Source organism: Plectropomus leopardus, chromosome 2, assembly GCF_008729295.1.
Source record: "Plectropomus leopardus isolate mb chromosome 2, YSFRI_Pleo_2.0, whole genome shotgun sequence".
In the NCBI taxonomy this organism is placed as follows: Eukaryota; Metazoa; Chordata; class Actinopteri; order Perciformes; family Serranidae; genus Plectropomus; species Plectropomus leopardus.
Window position 1 is genome coordinate 17,362,372 of NC_056464.1, and position 24,869 is coordinate 17,387,240.

A 24,869-nucleotide genomic window follows, 5' to 3' on the forward strand; every position below is an offset into this window, starting at 1 on the left:
TTTGCCGCTTGTTAACTTTTGTGGTATGGGACGTATAACAACTAGCTAGTAGGGGGCATATCGCCACCTACTGTGGCAGAGTCAAACATACTTCAGTAAATAAACTGATTCTCCCCTGGTGATTGTATACTGGGACAAGGACAGTAGTCCAACTAAAATGCCTAATCGAGCTAGAACCGTAGCTCGACTTAACTGTGCATGTACATCTACTGAGAGTTTTGCAAGTCACGAGTAAGTCTCAAGTCTTTGCGCTCAAGTCCTGAGTCATTTCACTAACCCTGAACTGTGAGTCTGGGTCCTAAATGAGTAACAAATAAGTTTTCACCAAATGTAATGCCATTTTAACAAAAGAGAAATAATAAATTAAATTTGCAAAAATCATGAATGCATTAAAATATGTGTACTTGTGTGTTAAAAAAAGTTTGTTGTGTCTACATCTGTAATTTTAGACCTGCAGGTTTTGCAGAATGCATTTCATTTATGTATTTATTTTGCTGATCACCATGCAGTTTTTGTATGCAAATTGTCTTTGGCATCATTTTTCCATGTGGCGCTCAGTAATGTCGTGTTAGTTTTTAATAGTTCTATCCTGCAACTGCATTGGATGCTGTTGTTTTGGTTTAAAGTGGATCTGAAGAACGAAGTGTCTTCAGGAAACGGAGGGAGATGATTTGATTTGTGGCACAATTTGTAATGACCACACTTTTCAATCTTTGGGTTTGGAGAAGGGTTTCAAGTTTTTCGAGTTAAAAGGCAAAAGGCCAAGTAAAGTCACAAAGCATTGTTGTTTCAGTGCAAGTTGCTTTGAGAGTCTTTTTTGATTTTAGCAGGTCCAGTCCTAAGTCATGAGATTTAGGACTAAATCCTACACACTGGAACTTTACGTCTACACTAGTTGAGGTGAAGCCATAATAAATAATGATGTTAAAACAAGACCACAGAGGCCCATTATAATTTAAAGTTTTGAGTGACATTATATTTGCCATGTCACATAAAATATCAGGATACACCTGAAGATGAAGACCGTAGGGAATATTAAAAAAAGATGGCACACTTTCAAAACATGTCTTGTTTTATTTTCTGAAGCACACATCCAGTATCTAGATGAATGAATAAAAGAATTCCAGGACACTGAATAATAGAACAACTATCAGCAGGCATGGCTAATGAACCTCCCACTGTCCCGAGGCCCGAGGCCGACAGAAGGAACACGTCCGTCAGAGACGACACAGAGTGAAGGGGAAGGCTGTGTTTTCACATATAAAAGGAGTATAACAAAGCTTTTTTTTTTTTAGAAAACAATCTCATAAGAATAAAAGAAGAGCAAAACTGAAACAACACATGTAAAAGCAGGCATCATAAAAAAATGGAGTTATGCTTCAACAGAAGACAAAGGAACGGAAATATCCACATATTAAAAATGAACGGGCCAAAAAATCCCCTAAGCCCAATGACGAGCTAGAGAAAGAGCAGCAACTTTTATGTCATCAATACTTCAAAAATAGGTATCTTACAGTATTTTTATTTTCTCAGTGTCTTTATACAGAGTATATTCATATAGTTTCTGCTGACTATTTTCACATTCTCACCACAGAGTAACAAGTGCTTGAGTAAAACATTTTGAAAAAAAAAAAAATCATGCACCTTTTAATAGTTTTGTTGGCCTATAAAAAACGGGAATGTTCAAGGCGACCAAAAAAAAAAAAAAAGAAAAAAAATCCCTCTCAGATGCCTTTGCTCCAAGTCGTTTCAAGTTTCTTACACTCTATCTGACTGAGCAGATCATGCCTACATAAGCTTTACACTGTTGGAGAAAGCAACACAAAACCGTACAGGGCAGGCAAGCATCTCAGCATAAAGGCTCCTAAACTCATGAGTCCACAGAGGAAAGGCAGGCATTCTCCACTAAATTAGAAAACCCCCACATGTATAAAAATGGTCTCACACAATGTCAGCGTGTCGACAGGTGATGCTTATGAAAGTCAAACTGAGCAGGTCCTTGGAGAAGAGTCGTCTTCCCTACAACAACTGTTATTGGCTTCTTTTAGGCCATAATTCATTGGGTTATGATATCCGATAGTCTGCCCTGGTTGTGTCCTTCCCTCCTGGGACTGGCTGCTGGGGTTGTTCATCTGCACCACTGTGAAGGGGAGAGGAGAGTGACAGGCAGGGCTGGTTTGAGGAGCGCAGGGGGTGGGGGCGACAAGAGAGCGCACCTCCACTGTACTGCATGAATGGCAACCGATCCTGAGATAGCAGGAGTCTGATACAAAAACACACCACAAAAGGCACTTTATAAAATGACAGTGCTTCTGTTCTAAGGAAATTCAAGTTGACAGAGTGAAAGAGAGAGAGTCAGAGAGCGTCTTCCCAAAAACATTCTCTTCAGTGTGAGACTAAAGCAAGAGATGGTTTCGTTTTAAAAATCAATCAAAGCACAAATTCACTACTCGTGTCTCTCACGACCGCCTTGATTCATCCCCAGAGAGCTCCGGGTCCAGCACGGTGAGAGAACAACAAAAAGAAAAAAAAAAAGAAAACATCACACTACAAACTCGCCACTACAAAATATAAAGCCAGAATACAGTTGCGTCGCAGCGGACTTCATGTTTGCGGGCTCGATCACTGTGAGCAAACTAACGCAGCCCATGTAAGAGTCAGTTCCTCACATGTCAACCATTGCGTCATGTTTGTGGCCCCTGCCCACGGCTTCCAGGAGTATCCATCCAACCGACCCCGCCTCTCCTGACCCCTGCCGCAGCCCCACCCAGCCCCCTGCTCCGCTCTCAGTCATCATCCCCTCCTCCGTAGAGGTCGGCCAGCTTCTTGAAGCGAGGGCCCCAGTCGTTGAGGTAGTCGTAGTCCTGGTCCCCTGAGCTGGTGGAGTTGAGCGAGCTGACAGAGCCGGCAGTTGAACCACTGCCCTCGTAGTCAAACACCAGCAGGGAGTCGTAGGGAGGAGCCGTGGGGTCGTTGTCTGCTGCCCTCAGACCCTGCAGACACGAAGACAGATATTCATCCCGCTCTCTACAGCAGAAATAAACATGTTTACAGCTTGGTTGAAAAAACGAATTTGGTCTCTATAACTTATATCAACATTCATGAAAACTGTACAGAGTGTTAATTTTTTTTTATAACTCACCTGTTTACATTTTATTGAGGCCCAAAGTTATGAATATTTAAGGGCGAGACCACTTCAGTGACAGGCTGTCTGTGAATCGTCGCTACAGTCTGTGAGTCAGATCCAGCTTCAGCCTCTCGTCTAAATATGGTCACATCTGGCTCCAAAAAACGAAGATGGCGACGGTCGAAATGCTGAAGTCAAGGCTTCAAAATGGCAGTCCACAATCCAGCGGATGACGCCATGGTAGCTACATCCATTATTTATATAGTCTATGTTTCTTACACATTTTCGATTTAAAAATTCATCAGTTTTTCAGACACAAATTTCCAGACTTTTTTGTAGATTTTTCAGATGATTTTTGACATCTAAGTACAAATAGATGGTTTGTTTGTAAATAAATGGTTTAAAAATCCAAATGTTACATGTATGTTACATTTTAACTACCTATGTTATTATATTGTAGCTATTATTGTCTCCCCCATATTTTTCTCTTCTTTTATAAATAAGAACTGAACATGAATCTAAAAGATACATATTTATTTTTCAGTGTCTGTTGTTTACTCACTGTGACCGTGCAAATGATGATAAATGCAGCCATAAAGGTACAGCTTCCTTTACTTTTCTGACAACTAAATTATTACATAACTCATAAAAGTTCAGACATGTTATGTATATATTCAAAGGAAATTCATAGAGATTGCCACCTTGTCTTTTAACTAATTTGGTCTTGGATATCTATTTGTTTTAGCTATAAGGCACTTAGAGCAGAGCTGTTCAGTTCTGTGTGATTTCACTCACACTCCATACTGCCTTGCCTTTGATGACATCGTCCCATGTGGGACATAATTCAGAATGACCTGTCACATTCACATATGAAACCAATCTCATTCACACACACAACTGCAATCAACACACACACTCACGATCAAATAAAAACCATACACACACACAACTAAAATGCTCTTACACAAATGCTTGGGTCCATTCAAGACACAGTGGTGTGACTGAGGCTGCAGCTGATGGCAGCATGTTGTTTCACTGGCGTGAAGGGCAAAGCGATGCTAAATGGCTATCCAGCACGTCCAGCTCCATGGGTTGTTGCCTGGCTGTTGTGGCATTTGACAGTGTTCTAATAATCTCCGCCATGGCCAAAATGCTGAGTTGAAATGTTGAGCAACGCCGCTGCTTCGGCTAGATTACTTGTAGGCTGTTGAGTGGACGACCTTTACCTTCCGAGTTGACTCTGCCTATGTTCTGTTTCAACTGAAATGACTTCCTTTTCTACTGAAATTTTCAGCTGTGTTTATAAGAGCATTTCACCAGCGCGTGAGCACATTTCATTATATTATGCGAAAGTGTTTCAATAGTGTATATGAGCGCATTTCAATATGTTGTACGATGGCATTTCAAGCTACAAGGTACAAGCTAGAAGGTAGAAGAAATTTAATTAAAGTTGATCCTAAATCCTGCTTCATCTTCTTAGTGTCAAAGGAGGAGTTGATGAGTCTCACAGAAAGAAGCTGCTCTGTAGTCTGGTAGTTCGGCAGCAGATACTTTTGTATCTTTTTCCAGATGGCAGCAGGGTGAACAGGCTGTGGCTGGGGTGGCTGCTGTCTTTCAGTATCCTTTGGGCTCTGTGCAGACACCTCACTTCACTGAGGTCACTGGTGCTCTGTAGATGGGAACCAGTGATGTTCTGGGCAGTTTTAATCACCCGCTGTGGAGCCTTCTTGTCCTGCGCCGTGCACGATCCATGCCAGTTTGTGATGTTTCTAGTCGGTGTGCTTTCTGTCGCTCCTCTGTAGAAGTTAACCAGGATCTTGCTCTGGGATTTAGCCTTCCTAAGTTTCCGTAGGAAGTAGAGCCTTCTCTGTGCTTTTTTAACCTGGGTGGTGATGATGACCAAGACAGGCTCTCAGTGATAGTGATTCCAAGGAACCTACAGCTGTTCACCTGCTCCACCTCAGCTCCACTGATGTAGACAGGGGTGTGTGTCTTTGCATTCTTCTTTCTAAAATCAAAAATCAGCTCCTTTGTTTAACTGACGTTGAGCAGTAGGTTGTTTTCTGTGCACCATTCTGCAAGATTGTTGATTTCCTATTGGCATGATGGTGGTGTTGCGCATACTTTGCAATAGAGTTCTCCTGATGTGTGGAAGTGCAGTTATGGGTGTACAGTGTAAACAGAACGCATCCCTGGGGGGGCCCAATGTTGAGCAGGAGGAGAGGAGGTAGGGTCTGCACGTGAGGAAGTTCAGTATCCAGTTGCAGACTGTTGTACTAAAGCCCAGAGTGTTAAGTTTTCCAATTAGGTTCATGGGAGAGATAGTGTTGAAACCTGAGCTCAAGACAACAAGCAGCATCCTGATATAGCTGTTCTTACCCTTATTTCAATAGTGTGTGTGCGCGGATTTCAGTACGTTGTGCAAGAGCGTTTCAGTTTGTGTGTATTGTTTTTAGTTGTGTGTGAGTGTAATGATTTCAGTTGTTTGTGTAAAAGCATTTTAGTTGTGTGTCCAAGCATTTCAGATGTGTGTGTGTGTGTATGGTTTTATTTGTGTGTGAGTGTAATCATTTCAGTTGTTTGTGTAAGCATCTTAGTTGTGTGTGTGCAAGCATTTCAGTTTAAGCATTTTAGTTGTGTGTGTGCAGGCATTTCAGTATGTTGTGCAAGAGCGTTTCAGTTTGTGTGTATTGTTTTTAGTTGTGTGTGAATGTAATAATTTCAGTTGTTTGTGTAAGAGCATTTTAGTTGTGTGTGCAAGCATTTAAGTTGTGTGTATGTGTATCGTTTTCAGTTGTGTGAGTGAGTGTAATAATTTCAGTTGTTTGTAAGAGCATTTTAATTGTGTGTTTGCAAGCGGCTCAGTTGTGTGTGTGTGTGTGTGTATGGTTTTCAGTTGTGTGTGTGAATGAGACTGGTTTCATATGTGAATGTGAGAGGTAATTCTGAAAAATTCCCCACAAGGCCCCTCATATCCGGCTGTCACTCTCACACAAACATTTTGGATGTACTGTTTGCCTACTCAAACCACCATGAGAAACTCTGCTTGTATGAACAATGCATTTTTAGAAATTCTACAAAAAAGACTTTATATTCTCCATACTCTCTTTTTTTTTCCATACATATCCAGACGTGGAAATCATTCAAATCCAATTATGTTCTTTGCCATACTGTGCAGGAATCCTGATGGTTAGACCTATGTAATCTACCAGTATGTTTTTTTTTTTTTTAAATTATTTTAGCAATACTGGATTTAAGCCACTCATTGCAGTTCACCACCAGTATAATGGAGATGGTGCTTTTCCACACAGTAACAGGTTCAGGTGGCCAGACCATAAAAGTTGCAATAAACTGCGCCTCATCTTGCTCACCCAGCCGTTAGGGTTTTAATGTTCCATCATGGTCTGAATGCTATTTTAGAGCCAGACACTGAACTGTTTGCATGGGACAAGTATTTCTGACAGTATTCTGGTGATGGGAATCCAATTGTGAATCCCTTTATGTGGTATAAAACTTTGTATGATTCACATCAATGAGGTAACAGATGCAGCTCATAAACAGAAACAGTTAAAGTCTGGGTTAAGTAAAATCAGAGATTTCTTTCTAATCAAATTATATATATTAGGAAATACTGACTGAAAATGTGACAAGACTTTGAATTTTACAGTGCTGCATTGTGAAATGACAGTTTTTCATCATCTTTGTGTCCAGGATTTTTTGGCCGGGCCTGAGACAATGAGTCCAATGACGAACTGGAGCCATTGTTGTCATAACCCCTCTCCTACTTCAAATAAACTACCTTACTCCTAACATTAGAGCAAAGAGCATCAGTGTTGTCTTATGCATCCCTGTGTGTGAGCAACGAGTTTGTTGCTGTTAAATGCCACAAGCATATAAACACAAACGTACATTTCAGTGTTTCAGCCCAAAACACTGCTCACTGCTGTGGGTGTATGCTTTGTGCTAACATTAGCTGCTGTTATCTGCCAAAGGATCGCTGCCACTGCCCAGCGACTCCTTCTTTGGGTGTGTGCTTTGTGCTACTGAGTTAGCTATTAGTAAGTCTGTCACTTCGCAATGGCTCATTCTTTGGCTCAGCACCTTCAGCAGACAAGCGGCCAGCGTTTCAGAGCAGAGAATACTGCTCATTTTTCAGGATTTTGAAATCTAATTGTATATACTTGGCAGTTTTTCTCATATTTTACCAGAGTTTCCCACAGAATTAGTATCTATGTGTGGCTGTAGCTGACAGCTGCTTTTCCGGGTCAGTTTAAGTAATGTAGGCAGAACTCTTCATTTTATCTCCAGCAGCAGTTTGTGTAGTTTGAGTCAGGTGACCAAATCAGAGCTGATCAGATCAGATCGATGGATGAGTGGAGCAGCTGCTGCAAAGGTGACTGAATGTAAACTGAGGCCCAGCTTAATTAATGGTTAAGTTTCAATTTCACTGAACTACAGCTTCTCACTGTTTTCTTTTATTTGTTTTATAGTCTTGGTCTTGACTTGGTCTCGCCCTGCTTTGGTCTTGGTCTTGTCTCGGTCAAGTCGTGGTCTTGGTTAGTATGGTCTTAACAACAACACTACAAACAGTATACATACCAACAGCGCTCCTACTGGCTTATACAGTCCCAAAAGCAGAAAACCAAAATGTGGAGCATATGTCGTTAACATGGCAAGCCGCCACAAATAAATGAATGCATGGGAAACCCTATTCAATTTTTACTGGGTGGTTAGTGACATATTTTTCACTGGTGCAATAAACTCATAACACATTTATTTTTGCTTTAGTCTGACTTAAGGAGCCAAAGCAACATCAAAAGGTTTTTCCCCTTATTCTTGAACTTACGTCATTGATGAAGTCTCCTATGTCTCCAGGGTGGGGCAGACTGGGTCTGACGGGGTACTGTGACTCAGCAATCACAGGTCTCTCATCCACCCTGCGCACCCCTGCTGGCTTATTGATGATGTGGTCTAAAGACTCGGGCTGCTGCAGCTGGCTCAGGTCATAGTCCTGGAAGCAGAGAGGAATGTTGAGACACAGGCCATCCTAATCCTCTAGCCCTTTTTATCAGTAACGTACTACTCTTCAGTCTACTTTTGCCAAATTTACATTTTTAATTTTTACATTTTAAATTCTAATTTACTGACCCCTTTGTTAAAATGTGTCTTTTTAAAGCATTCAGTCAGGTCACTTAGCGAATGAACCCTGAATCATGAACCTTTCTTATTGTGGTGATTCTCCAACCACAGTACTGTACATGCCTCATGTTTTGTATCCAGCTCAGTTGCCAAGTTGGTACACAAACTTTGACCTCATCCCACTGTCCGCGCTCACAGATGCACACACTGTGATGTGCATTCCAGTTAAGCCTGCAAGAGCTCAGAACTGACCTGCAGAGAAATCAGTGCTGCAGGGCTTTCTAGCGGACTTTTGAGCCCTTTTGTAAACCTGCTGTGCTGCAGTCTTTGCTTGAGGGAATTACCCACGATTCATAGTGTTCAGCGTTAGAAACAAGGATGTTAGGGGGAGTCAGAAATGATAGAAAATACTTTACTCAGACAGCGGCTGTGGTTTATTCAAACATTACTGATAATATAAGTTATTGCTGAGTTCAGATCAAACACTCTTGTTTTTTAATTGACATTCAAATATGAGCTTTGCACTTTACTGTGCTCTTAAAGTGTGCCGCTGATCATGCACATGGCATCTTTGACTCATTATGCACGCTCCCTCTGTCTTGTACCTACTAAACCCTCAGACAGGTGCTTAAGAATAAAAATATGGCTATATACTCGGCAGCCATCTGATCCTCGTGTGTGTTTATGCTTGAGATATCTGGGGCGTGTGGGTGTTGGAAAATATCAAGTGGCATAATTATTAAAACATCTCTGAATTAATCAAAGCTGTTGGAGCTTAACATTATTGAAGGTTTTATATTAGAAATAATATTAGATAATAAGAGGTGTTGTGCAGTAGGCGTACAGCAGCTTGGATAGCTGTTTCAGGGCAGAAAGGGGCCTCATCATATAGAGCTGCACATCCACCTGTACGTGGAACTCAAGCCAAGCAACATTTTCAGCCGCACCACTTGTTTGTAGGGCAGAGGGCAGATTGCAGCCTCCAAACTTTTGCAGACTTGCTCACTTTTTGGGAGAAAAAAAAAAAAAGTATATTTTGCTCTCGACAGACTCTACAGACCAGCGGATCAAGGCTTTCCTAATCTTCATGGTTAATTTTACAGTTGTGGTAGATGAACTCATTTGGTGTTTTCTCCATTTCTTTTTCATTGCTCGTTTTATTAATCCTGTTTTTGGATGCATCACTTATGGTCAGCTTTTATTCATTGATTGTGGAGCCCCAACAATCAACGCAACAGCTTTAATTGTTTTTCAAGCCAAAATGCCTAACATTTGCTGATTCCATTTCCTTAAGTGAGAAGATTTGATGGGGAAATTATAGTCAGTGACACTTTCTTCTAGACAGAAATATTTACTGATTAGTTGAGAAATTAATTAATCAAAACAATATCTACTTGCAGCCATAATTAAATGATTTAACCTTTCTATCTGTTTATTAGGCTGTCTATTTTTTTTTATCTATTTATTGTGCATCGGCAGGCTCCTGAACTGCAACTGTATGTCCTCTTTGAATGTGTTAGTATGACTTGTGTCTTTTTTGTTTTGGTTTTTAGCACTGTGCATGGGTGACCAAAGTTTCCCTTATTGGTATATTGAAGTTATCTAATATAATTCATTGGTGCATTCCCGACCTTCCATATGAGATGGTAAATCAAACCAAAAGATGTGTTTGTGTTCAAACCAAAGGCATCAGTCACTTAAATTTAATTGTTTTTAAGAACTTTTCAAGATAATTTTTAACATATTTAAGACCCACTTTTTAACAAATTATGCTGCAGTTGAATTAGATTAGTCTACATTTTTTCTAGAGGTAAGTGCGAGTATAAAGTAAAGAGATTTAAAGATTTATGACATCAGAATTGTGGACCTCCAAAATAATTAAAATATGAATACTTTAAATTAGATAAAATGTTTGTGGCAATTAAGACCTAACAAATTCAAATTCAAGAGTATTTAATGACTCTTTAGGCCCAATATTTATAAAATTGAATTTCAGACATGTTAGCACTTTTTAATGATCCGGCTCACACAAATTGCATTTCTCAAAGATGCCACAGCTGTTTAACATCTTTTTATGACCTCTGGTAATCATACATTTATGATCTTCAAATGATACCTGGTCCTCCTCTCCCCCTCCCTCCTCATCATATTTGAGGATGTTGTCTCTGACGTCGTCCTCGGGATCAATCAGCAGGGGCTTTGCCTGTCGCTCCTTCTCTCTACGCTTCATCCACACCACAAACAGCAGAACCATGCCTGTGAAAAACAGAAGTTTTATTTTAGAGGTGTGCATGTCATAGTTTATTGTCTTAAAACAAATTAATTACTAACTATCCAGCAGTGCGCAGATTTGATTGTTTCACTGTGTTGTACTCACTGAGCAGTATGATGATGCAGATGAGTATAGCGATGATAGCCCCGGTGCCGAGGCCGGCGGCTGCCACAGCGCCTGTGGCACTGCAGTCCCCGTTATCATCACAGGGACAAACTTTGACTCGAATCACAGAGCGGTTGGACAGAGGAGGGTTCCCAGAATCAGACACGATGATGGGGATCTCGTACACGCTCGCCTCCAGGTAAGGAATCCTTAACCTCAGCTGAGCATAGTCACCTAGGGAGAGGGAGTGTTGAGAGAAAACAGCAAAAAGACAGGAAACATTAAGAAATGAAGGGAAGTGAGTAGGAGGAAAGGAAGCAGAAGAAGAAGAAGAGGAAAATAAGATTAGACAGTGTACTGCAGAGAAATTACATTTTGTTTACTGCAGGATATCATGTCATCGTGTGCGTAGGTACAAGAGCATGACATACCAAATAAAAGCTGCAACCAAACAGACTGCACAGCAATCATTTTGACATGTACATATGCAAGGAGGCATAAGAGATATATAAAAAACCCGGATCGTGTAACCTTCAGCATCTATCACTCGGTCAAGCTAAGACAAGAGTCTCAGTGGGAGAAGGATCCAGGTATGTGATCAGATTTGTCCTCAAGACAACTGCTGTGATACATCCATCTGGGTGGATTAGGTGACAGATCGGCCGCTCAGGGGACAGAGAGATGAATGGATCTCATTTGTCACAAACGATAGATCGTACGTCAACACTGGATGGCACCCGCGTCTCTCACTGTGAGCTTTGTGAGACATTTTGTTAAACTTGGACTTCTCTTGCAGCTTACAGCAATCCCTGGTCCCCTGATTGATGTTGCCAGTTATTCTGCGGAGGGCTTTTGCATCCCATCTGTTACATTTATGGTTTAATTCAGGTGGGGATGCTAAATACATCACTTCCATACACCTCCTAAATTTTTACATCACGACGATAGGGAAAATATTTGCAATATGAATCAGAACAGTAAAGACGATGTTAAGCATTTATTTACCACTGAGTCTGGAGATTGTCCAGTTGCGGCGAACGCTGGCGGGAAAAGAAGGCAGCTCAAAGACAAAGGGCCCTACGTTTGGGTCAGCGTCTGCATCTGAGGCAGTGATGTTGATCCTGGAGTTGGGGCGAGCACGCTCGCAGACCTGGGCCTCCCGGGGAATCAGCACCGGCGCATTGTCGTTCACATCGATCAGGTAGATCTGGAGGGTTCCTGTCCCACTGGCTTGAGGGGCGCCTGAGGGGATGTGAGAGGAAAGAGAGGAGGCAAAGAGATCAAAGGAGGAGATGGCAAGATAATATGGCAGAAAGGGAGACGAGTAAAGATGAAATGATTTGAGATGGAGCAAAAAAAGCAGAAAAAGAGAGTTGAGAGACGGTGTGATGAGAAAGTTTCGGAAGACAGCAAAACATTCCTTCAATTTCAATTACATTTGTCACGCTGATTCATGCGTGGAAGTGAGAAAATGAGGCATGCAGGCAAAGAAACAATTGGGAAGAAATAGGTTTTGTTTACTGAGGGGCTGAAAGTGGAGGGAGAATACTGTGTACATTTATACACAGCGCCCAAACAAAACAGCCCGAACAAATGAAAGAACGCATACATTTTTTAGTCCTTGTGTTTAGAAGCGGCTGCTTTGTGAAGAGACGAGACTCATATTGAAGGGGACAACGCTCACATAAAGATTGCTGTTATCTGCACTCTGCAAAGCCCACTGGGAAATGGCTCAAATGCTAACCCCTCACTACATCCAGCAACACAAACTCATCATAACTTATTCAGGGTTTTTCATGACTGCCAGGCCAGAACAGAACCATCAGGTTGGGAGACACATTTTTTGATGTTTTATGCATTAACAGCAAATCTCTAATGTGTTTTGATTACAGCACATAACTGACTGAAAAATGTTGTTTTTCAGCCACACTGTTTCTGTTGCTCTTGGTGCTGTACAACATGGTGCTGGGAATAAGAGCCTCATTGTTTTTTAACTGCACTGCTTGCTTTCAAAAAAATTAAAAGTGAACTGAAAGTTGTTTTGCTGGTCTGTCTCGAGCTGCAAAACATGAAAACTGTGAAAACATTTGTAATGAGGACGAACTCAAGTGTGAGGTTAAATATTTAACTTGTGAACTGAAATGATAGAGAGAGTCTGTAAAAAATAGATTTTTTTATCAATGCGTCTAAATGTTTTTTGTGGAAAGGAATATAACCTGAAAACATATTTTTTCATGAAAACAAGACTGTCTGCCAAAGTTTAAACGGTTTTGGATTTTTCAAACGTGGGCGGATCATGGGACAGTGGGCCCCTGGGCGAAGACATGCAAAGGGCCCCACCACCTCTCCTACACAGGAGCAAGACACACAGACCTTGTGCTGGTTTTGCTTCTCCTTGTTGTTATACGTGTTTTTATGGTTTTGTGTCTCTTTGTGGTTGTTTTGTGACTTTTTGTAGTTTTTTGCAGTTGCTCTGAGATAGTTTTTGTGTCTTTTCTGGTTGTATGTACTTGCTTTGTCATTTTATGTCCTATTGTGGTTGTTTTGTATCTTTTTGAAGTCATTTTGCATCTCCTTGTGGTCTTGTGTCATCCTATAGTTGTTTGGGACTTTTTGGGATAATTTTGTGTCTCTTTGTGGTTTGCCAATTTTGTAATTACTTTGGGTGTGCTTTTGAAGTTCTTTTACATTTCTTTGTGGTTATTTCATTCTCTTCGTAGTCATTTTGTGTCTACTTATTGTTGTTTTGTGTATTTTATAGTTGTATTGATAATGATGTGCCCTTTTTGGGTTGTTTTGTAGACATTTTTGCCTCATGGTTATTTTGCTGTTTTTTGTTGTTGTTATTTTTGTGTCTCTTTGCATCTGTTGCATCGCTTTGGGGCCATTTTGAGTCTCTTGACCGTCACTTTTTTTGGGGTCTGTTTGAGTGATTTTGTGATTTTTTTTTTTGTCATTTTGTGTCTCTGTGATTCTTTTGTGTCTCCTTGTGGTTATTTTGTGACTCTTTTCAGTTCTTTGGCTACTCCTTGTGGTCATTTTGAATCGTTTCCTGGTTGTTTCTTGTTAATTTTGCAGGTGAAGGCCATGGGGTGCCCAAACATCTTGGTGCCCCTGGGCCTGTGCCTGGTGGGCCTGTTCAGCGATCCATCCATGATTTTACATGTGAGATAGTCTCTGCTGATTTATCTGTGCTCATCTCACTATTTAATGGGAAAATACTTAAGATGTGAAGTTTTCAGGGCTTTAAGCTCTTCAAGATGGCAGAAGTGCGGGCAGAACAAATCAGTGACGGAAAGACTCATAACTGATAATCTCTCTCATTTTAAATTGTTTGTCTTTACTGGGATTTGGTTCAAACTACTGATATAAACATATGGGCAGAGTTAAAATGATCAACAGACTCCAGCGTGTTTTAAAACTAACAGCACACAATTAGTTGGTTTTCTTTCTCTGCAGTTATGAAGCAATCTGTGAAATTACAGTGAGTGTGATCAGATTATTATTATTTACCAGTGGTAAATTTACTCAAGTACTGTACTAAAAAACCATTTGATGTACTAATGATTTTTTTGAGTATTTCCATTTTAGGCCACATTCCACTTCTATACTCCTTCTGCACCACTATACTCAACTTTAGGGGAAACTGCTGTACTCCACAACATTTATGTGACCTCTTATAGCTACCACTTTAAAGATTGAGATTTGACTCACAAAACATATCTGCATCTATTATATGTTGATTTGCTACATCAAATTAGGCTACACAAAAATACTGTCAAGAAGAAATTAGCTTCACCTCAGACAGTTAAAGCGTTAGTAAGGCTGAGTCATTTGAGGTTTAGTCATTTAAGGTTTATATCTATGTCATAACATTCATGAGGTTTTTTTTTTAATTCAATATCAATCTATATCACAATATAGCAAATACAAAATCACATACGACATGATATACTAATATTCAATGCCAAAACTGCAGTTATTCTACACTTGAGGCTGGCTCCAGGAGCAAGTCAGTCTCAGACACATGTTGAAATACCCAACTTTGAAGCATTTAAAACATGTTTACAGCCTGGTACAAAAAGAGTCCCATCATAAAAACAGTATAGGGTGAACTTTTATATAACTTAACATTTTATCAAGGTTTAAAGTTACAAATAATCAAGGGCGGGGCCACTTATGTGAAGCCTTATCAAAGTCTGTCAGTTAGCTACATCCTCTTGTACAGATATGGTCACTGACAGCCTAAAAAACAAGCTGCCGACAGATGAAATAAAAAACTTGAGGCGTCATCGTAGTCCACAGTGCAATGGGTGACCTAACAGTGGCTCCATACATTATTTATACAGTCTGTGGTAATTAAGTATTATACAGGATCTGAATATTTCTTCCACTACATATTCTCCACTTATACCACTTCTAATCACATCTACAGATGAAGAAAGTGAGTGTGCTGATCTGTTGAACAAACAGACTGCAGTGATATATTGTGGCCTTGATATTCAGTTGACAACCCCCCTGCACACAGGCTGTCAGCAAGCGGTACAAAATTCCTGATGCAATGCAGCGTAGACAGAGTTTACCCCGGTAGCTCATCAGTGTTGTATTTCAACTTTTTCTCCTCTATCAGACAGTAACTTGGTGCATCAACTATGTAAAGGTCTGTTGCCCCGGGCCCCAAGGCCCATCGACCGTCTTGTCGGTTATGATTGGCTGGGTGCTTTGTTGCTTCTTGTGCTTCGCTTGAGTAGAATAAGTAAAGAGAATTTCAATCAAAGTGGAATATATCCCCTTGTTGACACGGGGCTCAGGAATCAATAGGGAGTCAACACTTTGAGCTTAAGTTGGTGTGCTTCGGGGCAACCAATCCCTCATTTCTCACTGGAGTAAAAAACACCTGGGTCCCTCCTACTTACACAGAGAGCAAGCACCTCTATTTGTAGTGCTTTAGTTCTTAAGCTTTGTACACTGTGGGAGAAGCTGAGGCTGATACTTAACACCTTCATTGACAGATCCTCTTTCTATTTTTTTCCTATAAGACACAGGGCAATAAAGGTGGGTGCATACATATGTACATATTTATGTTTATGTACACTTTATACAATACAGCAAGTGTACAGAGCATCCCACCTACTCACAGTTCACGCACACTGGGGCAGCTTTGGCTCAGAGGTAGAGCGGATCACCCTCTAATCGGAAGTTTGGTGATTCGATCCCAGTCAACATGTAGAAGTATCCTTAGGCAAGATACTGAACCCCAAACTGCTTACGATGGCTGTTCCATCAGTGTGTGAGTGCATGTCAGTGTGTAAAAACTAGTAGCAGGCGGCACCTTGTAAGGTAACCTCAGCCATTAGTGTATGAATGAGTGTATGAGTGGGTAAATGTGAGTTGTAGAGTGAAAGCGCTTTGAGGAGTCAAAATGACTAGAAAAGTTCTGTACAAGTGCAGGTCCATTTACAATTACCCTTTATGAGGCATCTGGCAGGAGAGGAGCAAGGGTGTGACGTATTTAAACCTGCAAAAAATCCTCAACTGTTTGTTCTGCTTTTGTGTAGCATTGGTCCATAAAATTATTTTAATATCATGTAAAATGTGAAAAGTCTGCAATTATGTCATAATGAGTTTAGCGGAGCTAACCTATGTCATCTGTTAAACCTTTATAAATTGGCATTAACCCTTTTAAAATACAGAGAAGTGGCAGACAAAGAAATATCTCAGTGTGTTTCTTCACTCCTGAGTGAGGTATATGGCACCTTCAGTAAAGGTAAAGGCCCAATACATTATATAATACAATATGTTTACAATATGTTTCATAATATGATCATAGTTTTAGATCATCTGTGCTTGAGTAGTGAGAAATATGCCAGAAAAAAAGTGATTTGGCTATGCTGTGGCTCATTATGAAACCACACAATTCCTCTGCTGCATGTGCTACAGTACTTTCACTCTGTTGATAAAAGATGATGAAAAATTATAACAAACAGATTCCTTTTCCGGCAGATGATGATTAATGTTTTGTTATCAGCATTAAAATATAAAAAAACCAAAGCATAACAAACAAGATCATGAGTCTGTGAATCGGTGAGTCTGTGCTATCAGCCTGTACACAGACATGAGCAAAATGGTAACATCAGCATGCTAAAATGCTCAGTGACAGTGCTAACATGGTGGTGCAGCTTAGCTGCCAGAGGAAAATGTTGGCATTGTATGTTTCTGTCAACCATGAATACATTACATTGTTCTGTTTTTTATGTATCATATCAACGTTTCTAAAGTGACATAGTATATGAGCTGACTTTGTCTTCTCAGTTGTGTAAAATAGCTATTTTTTGTTACCTGACACTGAACAGGATGTGTCATGAAGGGTGGAATGCTTTTTTTAAATTATTATTATTTTTTAGGTCTTTGGCCATAATCAGAGTATTGGACAAAGCAGAACTGGGACCTGGTGGTGGTGCTACATAAATTTATGGGAACACCAATATTGTAAAAATCAATTCTAAGGCTGACAAAATTAATGGCAATCCAGCCAATATTTCGCAAGATCTTAAAGTAAAAACCTCAGTAAAAACCACAGACGTCTACGTCATGGTGGCACTAGAGAAGTCAGTTATTAAGATTTATCCTCTGGGGACCATGAACGTCTGTGCCAAATGTTCTGGCAATCCACACAAACATTGTAGTGATTTTTTTGGTCTGGACCAAAGTGGTGGACTGACCGCCATTCCTTTAGCCATGCTGCTAATTGGGCAAAAAGGCCTATAGTTCAGTGGTTCTCAAACTTTTTCTGTCGTGACCCCCTTCAGCACCCAAAAACTGTTCATGCCTTAACCCACAATTATTGCTTTATCATTCATTAACAATAATTTAGAAACCATTAAAAAAGTATTCATGTGTATTTAATTGGAATATGTGTCTGTCTGGCAGCATCAGCACTGGTTTGTTTATTTTTCCTACATGAATTGTGTTCATTCAACTCTGTTTCATTCAACATTTCTCCCTTAATCAACCACGCCCTCCCCGCATTGGCTCTATGCCCCCCAAAGGGGCCCACAGTTTGAGAACCACTGCAATAGTGCCCGTAATCACGACACACACAGTCATTCTGACTTACCGGACTTACCATTGTCGAATGCTAGGAATGTGGCCTCGTACACGTTGTTTTTGACGTACATGGACTCTCGGTCCAGTAGGGCCATGGTGGTGATCTGACCATTGGTCCTGTTGATCTTCAGCCAGTTAGCTGGGTCTGACAGCTTGGAGTACCTGTGCACAGATGGCAAGAAAACCACACACTTAATCAATCCCAACACAAACACACAGAAACAAATTCCACATATTAACTTGCGTGTCCAAATGTTAGGTGAATTTCAGCAGCTCTGAATCTTTTATTTGTTGATCCAAAGTACCCATTATCAGGTAGAATGTTCATTACCATAATAAGCAATACCAGCCAAGCACCTTTGAAATATAACAGTGACATGGAGAGCAGAACATATGTTCACCGAGCTTATCATAGCAGCAGCTCATTAGCATGAGGACCGATGAAAACCTGAACCCATATGCAGAACAGCCAAGCAGCGCTCTTAACAACTTCACTGCTCTTTGTACCCACACAGCGACTCTCATCGCTGTCACCAGTCGATACGTCAGCCGAGTGGAAAGTGACAACTGCAATTAAAGTAGATAAATTCCATTAACAACTATGACAAGTCTTAACAGCGGACCGAGAGGAGGAAGCACTTCATACTCAGGTCAAAAGAGAAATGGTTAATTGCAGACAAGTGAGAAGTCTCACCGGTAGATAGATGGTCAGCGTGCCGACATGGTGACAGGAGGTGGAGGTAAGCGACACAAGCAGACGGAGAGAAAAAGTGAGAGAGATCAGAGGTGTGTTTCTGAATGTAACCATGGTCGGTAGAAAACGTGATGAGGGGGAAAGGGGACTTAATTAAAGCAGTGCGTTGGAGGCTGACACTGGTTATCCAGAACCTCACAGGCAGGGAGACAACTAATTCCGCCTCCAGCTAAAGACACACACTTCCAGACTGGCACACACTTAGCAAACAGACAGACAGATGGACAGATGGACTGACAGATCTTTTACAGTTCCTTCTTGAGAGAACAAAATAAACAGATGAAAATAAAACTAATTTTTAGTGAAAGAGATTGTCATGCAGTGTTAGTCAGGATCGGATGTTACCCTGCAGGTTAGTTTCTGGTGTTTTGCGTGTCATGCCTGGCACTCTCCTCTCCTTCCCGTGCCAACAAGATGTCACCTTCTGCTGTCTTCATGTGCAGCTGGCAGAGCAGTGTCTTACTACACTGACAACTGCTGTAACCCTTAACCCTTAATGCTCTGTTTGGGCTCCTGGTGATCTCAGGCCCTTTTTAACAGCTTAAAACATACACTACATTAGTGTTTTATCAGGTGCTACTTAATAACTTTTCCTAATTTCACAAGAATTGCTCACAAACATTATCTTGAACTGATGACAGAAGACATTTAAAAAACCAGATGCATTAAAGTTGTTTGGTGTCTCAGAGACCTCAGCTGTAAAATATGTTGAAATTGATTTTTTATTTGTAGATTGGCACTGACAATTTTTATTCAGCACTATATCTGCTTTATTCCAAATAAGTCTACTTGGATTTTTGTTATTGGAGAGTTAGAACAGTTTATTGCCAAAGAGAACAGTTACACAGGGTTTCATCAACTTTAGGCAAGTGAGATTTAACACTTTTTGAGACTTTTTAAATGCCACTTGGAATTAGACCAATTTTACAATAACTGAAGGAAAAGAAGATGAACTGACATTCATTTTGTTGGGTTAGGGACAGTTGTGTCCTAATGTTTAAGGATTTGCAGGAACCCTGGTTACAGGTCCAATACTTTTCTACATATTGGATTTTTTAATAAGATGTTATTATTTTTACAGATACACTTGTCTGGCCTGTAGGACCCCAAACAATAAGAAAGTAAAGCCAGTATCAACAAAACACAAACCCTAAGTAACACTGACTCCTATCTTGTATTTTTGTAAATAGACTGCTGTCTGAATTTATGTAGTACACTGTAGACCTTTCTCTGTGTCCTTCATAAAGTCATTATTATATCATTATCCATATTAAATTCATCTAATTCTAACCTTAAAGGACACTCAACTGATTTTAACACATTTTGCATCACACACTGGAGGCCTGGCGTTTGACAAGTGTTATTTTGGATGTGGGGAGCATCTAATGACTGATGCTGTTGAGTTGCATGGAACTAAAATACACCTTTTTAGAGTGGTGAAGTTATGAGTCCTAAAACACGGAAGTTCGTTTGCTTTTTGCACTTCCTTCGTATTAAAGTCTATGGGGTTTTTTTAAGTCGTGCGCCCACATGTAGTTTGTGTACAGCCTAACAATAACTTTTTGCTTCTGGTGATTTCATTTACGCTTCAAAACACACAAAAGTGGTGTTCATCTGTAAAGATTATCATGCTGAACAAAACGTGTGTTCATCACAGAGCTTAAATCCCATAAGGTTTTTGAAAAAGGAACCAGTGTGATACAAACTTCCTGGTTGGCCTACAAAAATTCGTCATCCCTTCACCACTCTATTGGAGCTGGATCTGTACTTGAGACTTGGTTTTTAACAGGACCACATACATTACACTTAACACAGGGCATAAATGCATCCTGTGTAGATGTTGCCTCAAGACCGAAGCTGGAGCTCTACTAATGTGCGGCCCCTGTTTGCAGTCTGAGGACACATTGTGTAAATGTCAGGATGTCTCGGCCTGTGTCCCTTTGATTTTGACCATTCTTTATTTGATCTGTCTCATGAGACTCCCAACTTCATGGAAGTGCAAAACTAATTTGCAGGAGTACCCCTTTGATCCTAAACTCAAGCCATGAACTAAGGTTTTTAGGAGTGCAGACCAACCAACATGAACTCAAATCATAAAAATGTCCTTGCGCTGCAGGGTTAATATTCTAATACTAACAAGAACAGAAACACACACACACACACACACACACACACACACACACACACACACACACACACACACACACACACAAATTAACTCACGCTGCCACTTAAATCACATCTAAAAGTAAAATCAGCTGGCAAAAAGGCTCTGTCTCAGATCATCTTCCCTTCTCCAGAGAGGGGAAGAAAAAGCAAGAAATTCAGAAACACTTAAAAACGCGAAGCTGGCTCCTCTCCCATCCCCTCCACTGTTCACGCACAGGCCTTTCACTCATCCTCTGTGGGTGCCCGTGTGCATGTTCGCGTGCGTTTTTTGAGCCTACGGCTCTGCATTTCTCCGTCTTTTGTGTGAGCTTCAGCGAGGGTTCAAGCGAGGTCACCTAAAGGGAATACAGCACCAGCAGAGATGAGGGTGTCTGAGCATGAGCTGAGCGTCTGCTGGCAAGCTGCTTTGGAGAAGACAGCAGCTCTGAGCTCCCATCAATAACAGACACAGACTGACAGAGAAGAAAGTGACAGGGTCAGCAGGAGTGAGAGGGAGGGAGGGATGAGAGTAAAGGGAGTAAAAGAGGAGTTACCTCTCTCAAAGAGCAGCGGAGCTCAGTCCACTTAGTTTGCATGACATGTCTTTTTAGGCAGAGAAACCTGAGATGTAGATATTGCTTACTCCTCTGTACAGTATATGAGTACATCTCCCACAACCTCCCCCGCTATCAATTCAGTAACATTTCCACTGTGTTCCTCCGCGGAAGAGGCTGTCTCACTGACATTAAGAAAAATCAATCTCTCTCGTTGGAGCTGGCTATGGAGTGGAACGGTGCCGCTGGACCTTAGTGGGCATGTGGGAGTTTCTGTCACACAGGGTCGATGCCTGGATGGCACAATGCCCACTGTGTATCACCCCAGTTAGGACGGATGGAGGGTAGGATCAATGAGGAGGAAGAGAAGAAGAAGATAGGGATCTAAGGAGGGCAGACAGACAGCGTCCAACTCATTACAGGATGACCTCTTCACACCAGTCGCCTGGCAACAGGGAGTTAACTGAGACTCGGTCTGTGGGCGGAGGGTTGGTTGAGAATGTCACATGAGAGGGATAAGCTGCAGAGACATTGCTTAAACACTGGTGACACACAGATTGAAAGAGGGATACATATCCAGTTGTAGACCGCATGGAAAAAAATATTGGAAATGCCTCACTATCGAATAGTCTTTGGCCTTCAGAGGAGCTTCAGTCCTTTTTTGGAACATTATAATACCAGTCCCTAACTGCAAATGCGTTCAAGAAACTTCATTTTCATTTTAAGAAATGACACAGCAGATGGTGGTTTGAAGTAAACAGATCAAGAATGCAGTAGGTAGCATGGGTAGTGACTGCACTGTGTCACCCACAAAAACTAAAAAATTATTTAAAAAATGCAAATATATAAATCAAATACAAATGATCTCAAAATCCTCAATTATAAAGAATTAATGGGGTCTTAAACAAACAATATAATCTATTAAAGCTCAAAAAAGCAACATATGTACATATGAGGAGGTGGAGTTATTTAATTCTAACTATATTTTCTTTCATTCTTACACTCAATTCCTTATTAAATCTTTCTGTTTTTCATTAGTGTGTGGAGGATAATTTTGTTTTCAGACTTATTTTATTATTCATGTCACCTAATGTAATAACTTTTCTTGAAGCATTTATAATACATAAGGTTATAATTTATATAAAGAAAACTGGAAACTAGATAAGAAAAAAATCTGGCATGTTAATATATATATATATATATATATCATGGTTTATAAATGATCAAATGTAAGTGAATAAGGTTGCTCTTCATGTGGAGCTAATGAGCCTGATCTTTCCTCCAAGAGTTGGTGGAGACCAAAACAGGTAAAACGAGAGTGACCGTTAGACATAAATTAATCAGATGGACAAGCAAGACTCCAAGTTATTACTAATGTTGCTCTGTGTCTCGCCGATGTGTAAAATAGCAACTGTCACTTCACAGTTCACCATATCACAGCTTATTTTTGCCACCCCCAAGTTTAACCAAAATGTTTTTGGGAAAAGCCAAATATTAACAGTTGTTGGTGGGTTTTTTGTCCAGTGAGAAATATTGCATAAGTGAACCCTCTGTGGTGTGTTTCACTTTAAAGTACCTGACAATCTGGTGGATGAAGTGGTCAGGGTCCTGAGCGGCAAACACGGTGAGAGTAGTCCCTGCTGGCACACCCTCCTCGAAGCGGATCATCTTGGGGTTGACAGGGAAAACGGGCGGCTCGTTAACATCCTGAACCGAGATGGTGACTCCCGCTGTGGACTGAAGCGAGGACTGGATGCCGCTGGCCAGGTGGGCCTGGTTGGAAACCACGACGGTAAGCATGAAGGCACGATTCATCTCAAAATCCACCGGCTAGAGAAGAAATGAGGAGGTGGGAAAGAGAGGGGAGAGAGATGGGAGGGAAGTGAGTGCCGCTGATTGCAAGATTAGCTCTAACTGAGTTCCAATTTGAGAAATGACATATAATTCAGTGAAAACAATGTGAGACCAAAGCACTCAGTCATCAACATCTGGCACTTCAGAGCAGGTGGAAACATACAAGATGCAGTGTTGAATAACAACAACAGAACAAAGCTAAATAGCAGATATCAGGATGTTTGTAGAGAAGCCAAATGTACAGCTTCACGTTCACCTTGACCACTGTCAGCATGCCCTCATTGGTGATGGGGTTGGTGCGGATGGTGAAGTGTCCAGAAGGGTCTCCGCTGACGATGCGGTAGACGGCGTTCCAGTTGGGACTGTGGGGCTGATCCCTGTCCACCACTGTCAGGTTGGTCACCACCACATTCACCTTGTTCTCTGGCACCTCCCCTGAAAACTACGGAGCAGGAGGGAGGGAGGAAGTGAAGGAGAGAGGAGGTGACAGCGGGGAGGATGGGAGAGATAACATTATGCCGTTGTTGGCTCCAGCGGTCGGCTGATGCATGTTAATAAGCTGATTTATTGAGATTCCTAACATTTGCTAGTGTCATCATCAATCTTTTAGCATTTTCCGTAAATGTTATTATGAAAACAAACTGCTTTTAGGGCCATGCCAAAAACACTCATTACACTGAAAGTGGTAGCAAAACAAATGTTGGAGAAATTAGAAAGATAGCTGAGGAAGACAGAAGACAGAAGTATTTGTTTAAATGTGTATAATAGAGAATCATATCTTCCATTATGTTAATTTTGTCCCTTACTCTACGCCACGGCTGCTCGTATGAAACTATTATTCGAACTAATGGATTTGTTCAATTATGTGTTTACCCGTTTAATTTAGATTCTGTGCATTCACCAAATCTAGGTCTTAATAAGCAATTAGATAAGTACTGTAATTAAGGCAGCGGTAGGAATAATCTTTGGCTAATGATCTTCATTAAACTGCAATCTGAAACATCTCCCCTCTGAACTAACTCTGGAGGAAACTTGGTTACAGCTGCAGAGTCTAAAGAAGAATTTACAGTGCAACAGAATACATGTCCTTCTCTATAGGGATTTATCTGGCTACAGAGGGTATGGGCACTCGAAGGTACACACACACACACACACACACACACACACACACACACACACACACACAAAAAGCTCTCATTGTCAGACGATAATCCGTGTTTCCTCTTGTGAAGCGTTAACTTGTTTATGGGGTGTGTCTGCCAGCTGCTTTTCACTTTAATGGCTTCATAATCGGGGGATTGAAGCAGCGTCCAAACCCCCTGATTCCTCTCTTCCCCCCTCTCCCTCCTTGCCCCCCTTTTTTTCCTATTCCCTGCAGTACGACCACGCTGATAAGCACAGAACAAATTAAATATGCACTCTCGGTCTCTTGTGTGTGGGCTCCTCCATTTCATTTTCACCCCGAGCTTTTGCAACAAACACCACCACAAACCTTCCAAGCTTGTTGGGCTGCACTGTCAGACGGCCAAATGGAATATGCAGTCTCAGAGGCATACACAATGGCGTTGACTGTAGGGGAGGACGCTTCCAAAATGGCCACTCTCACTAAAATGCAATGTGGACCCATTGATAAGCCACTAGAGACACAGAATTCCAGTTGCTGAAGGATTCTGTGGTTACGAATGAAGGGGGTAAAGGAGCGGGGCAAATAAGATTCAGCTGTAGGTAATCATTAAACGAAACCTCCGCCTACTTTGCCAGTGAATACAAAACTGAAATGAGGCAACAATAAAAAGAATCATTAAACTT

At 41.0% G+C, this 24,869-nt stretch overlaps 1 protein-coding gene across 1 annotated transcript in view; it reads right to left on the bottom strand.

The window, feature by feature from the left end:
- Positions 1-2,786: 2,786 nt before the first annotated feature.
- The window catches only part of LOC121949585 (cadherin-4-like), a 243,234-nt gene continuing 221,151 nt past the window's right edge, over positions 2,787-24,869 (bottom strand). Inside the window, 8 exon segments of the mRNA XM_042495320.1 lie at positions 2,787-2,993; positions 7,974-8,138; positions 10,383-10,522; positions 10,644-10,877; positions 11,649-11,885; positions 17,761-17,912; positions 22,783-23,036; positions 23,317-23,502. Coding sequence (XP_042351254.1) covers positions 2,787-2,993; positions 7,974-8,138; positions 10,383-10,522; positions 10,644-10,877; positions 11,649-11,885; positions 17,761-17,912; positions 22,783-23,036; positions 23,317-23,502 — 1,575 coding nt within the window.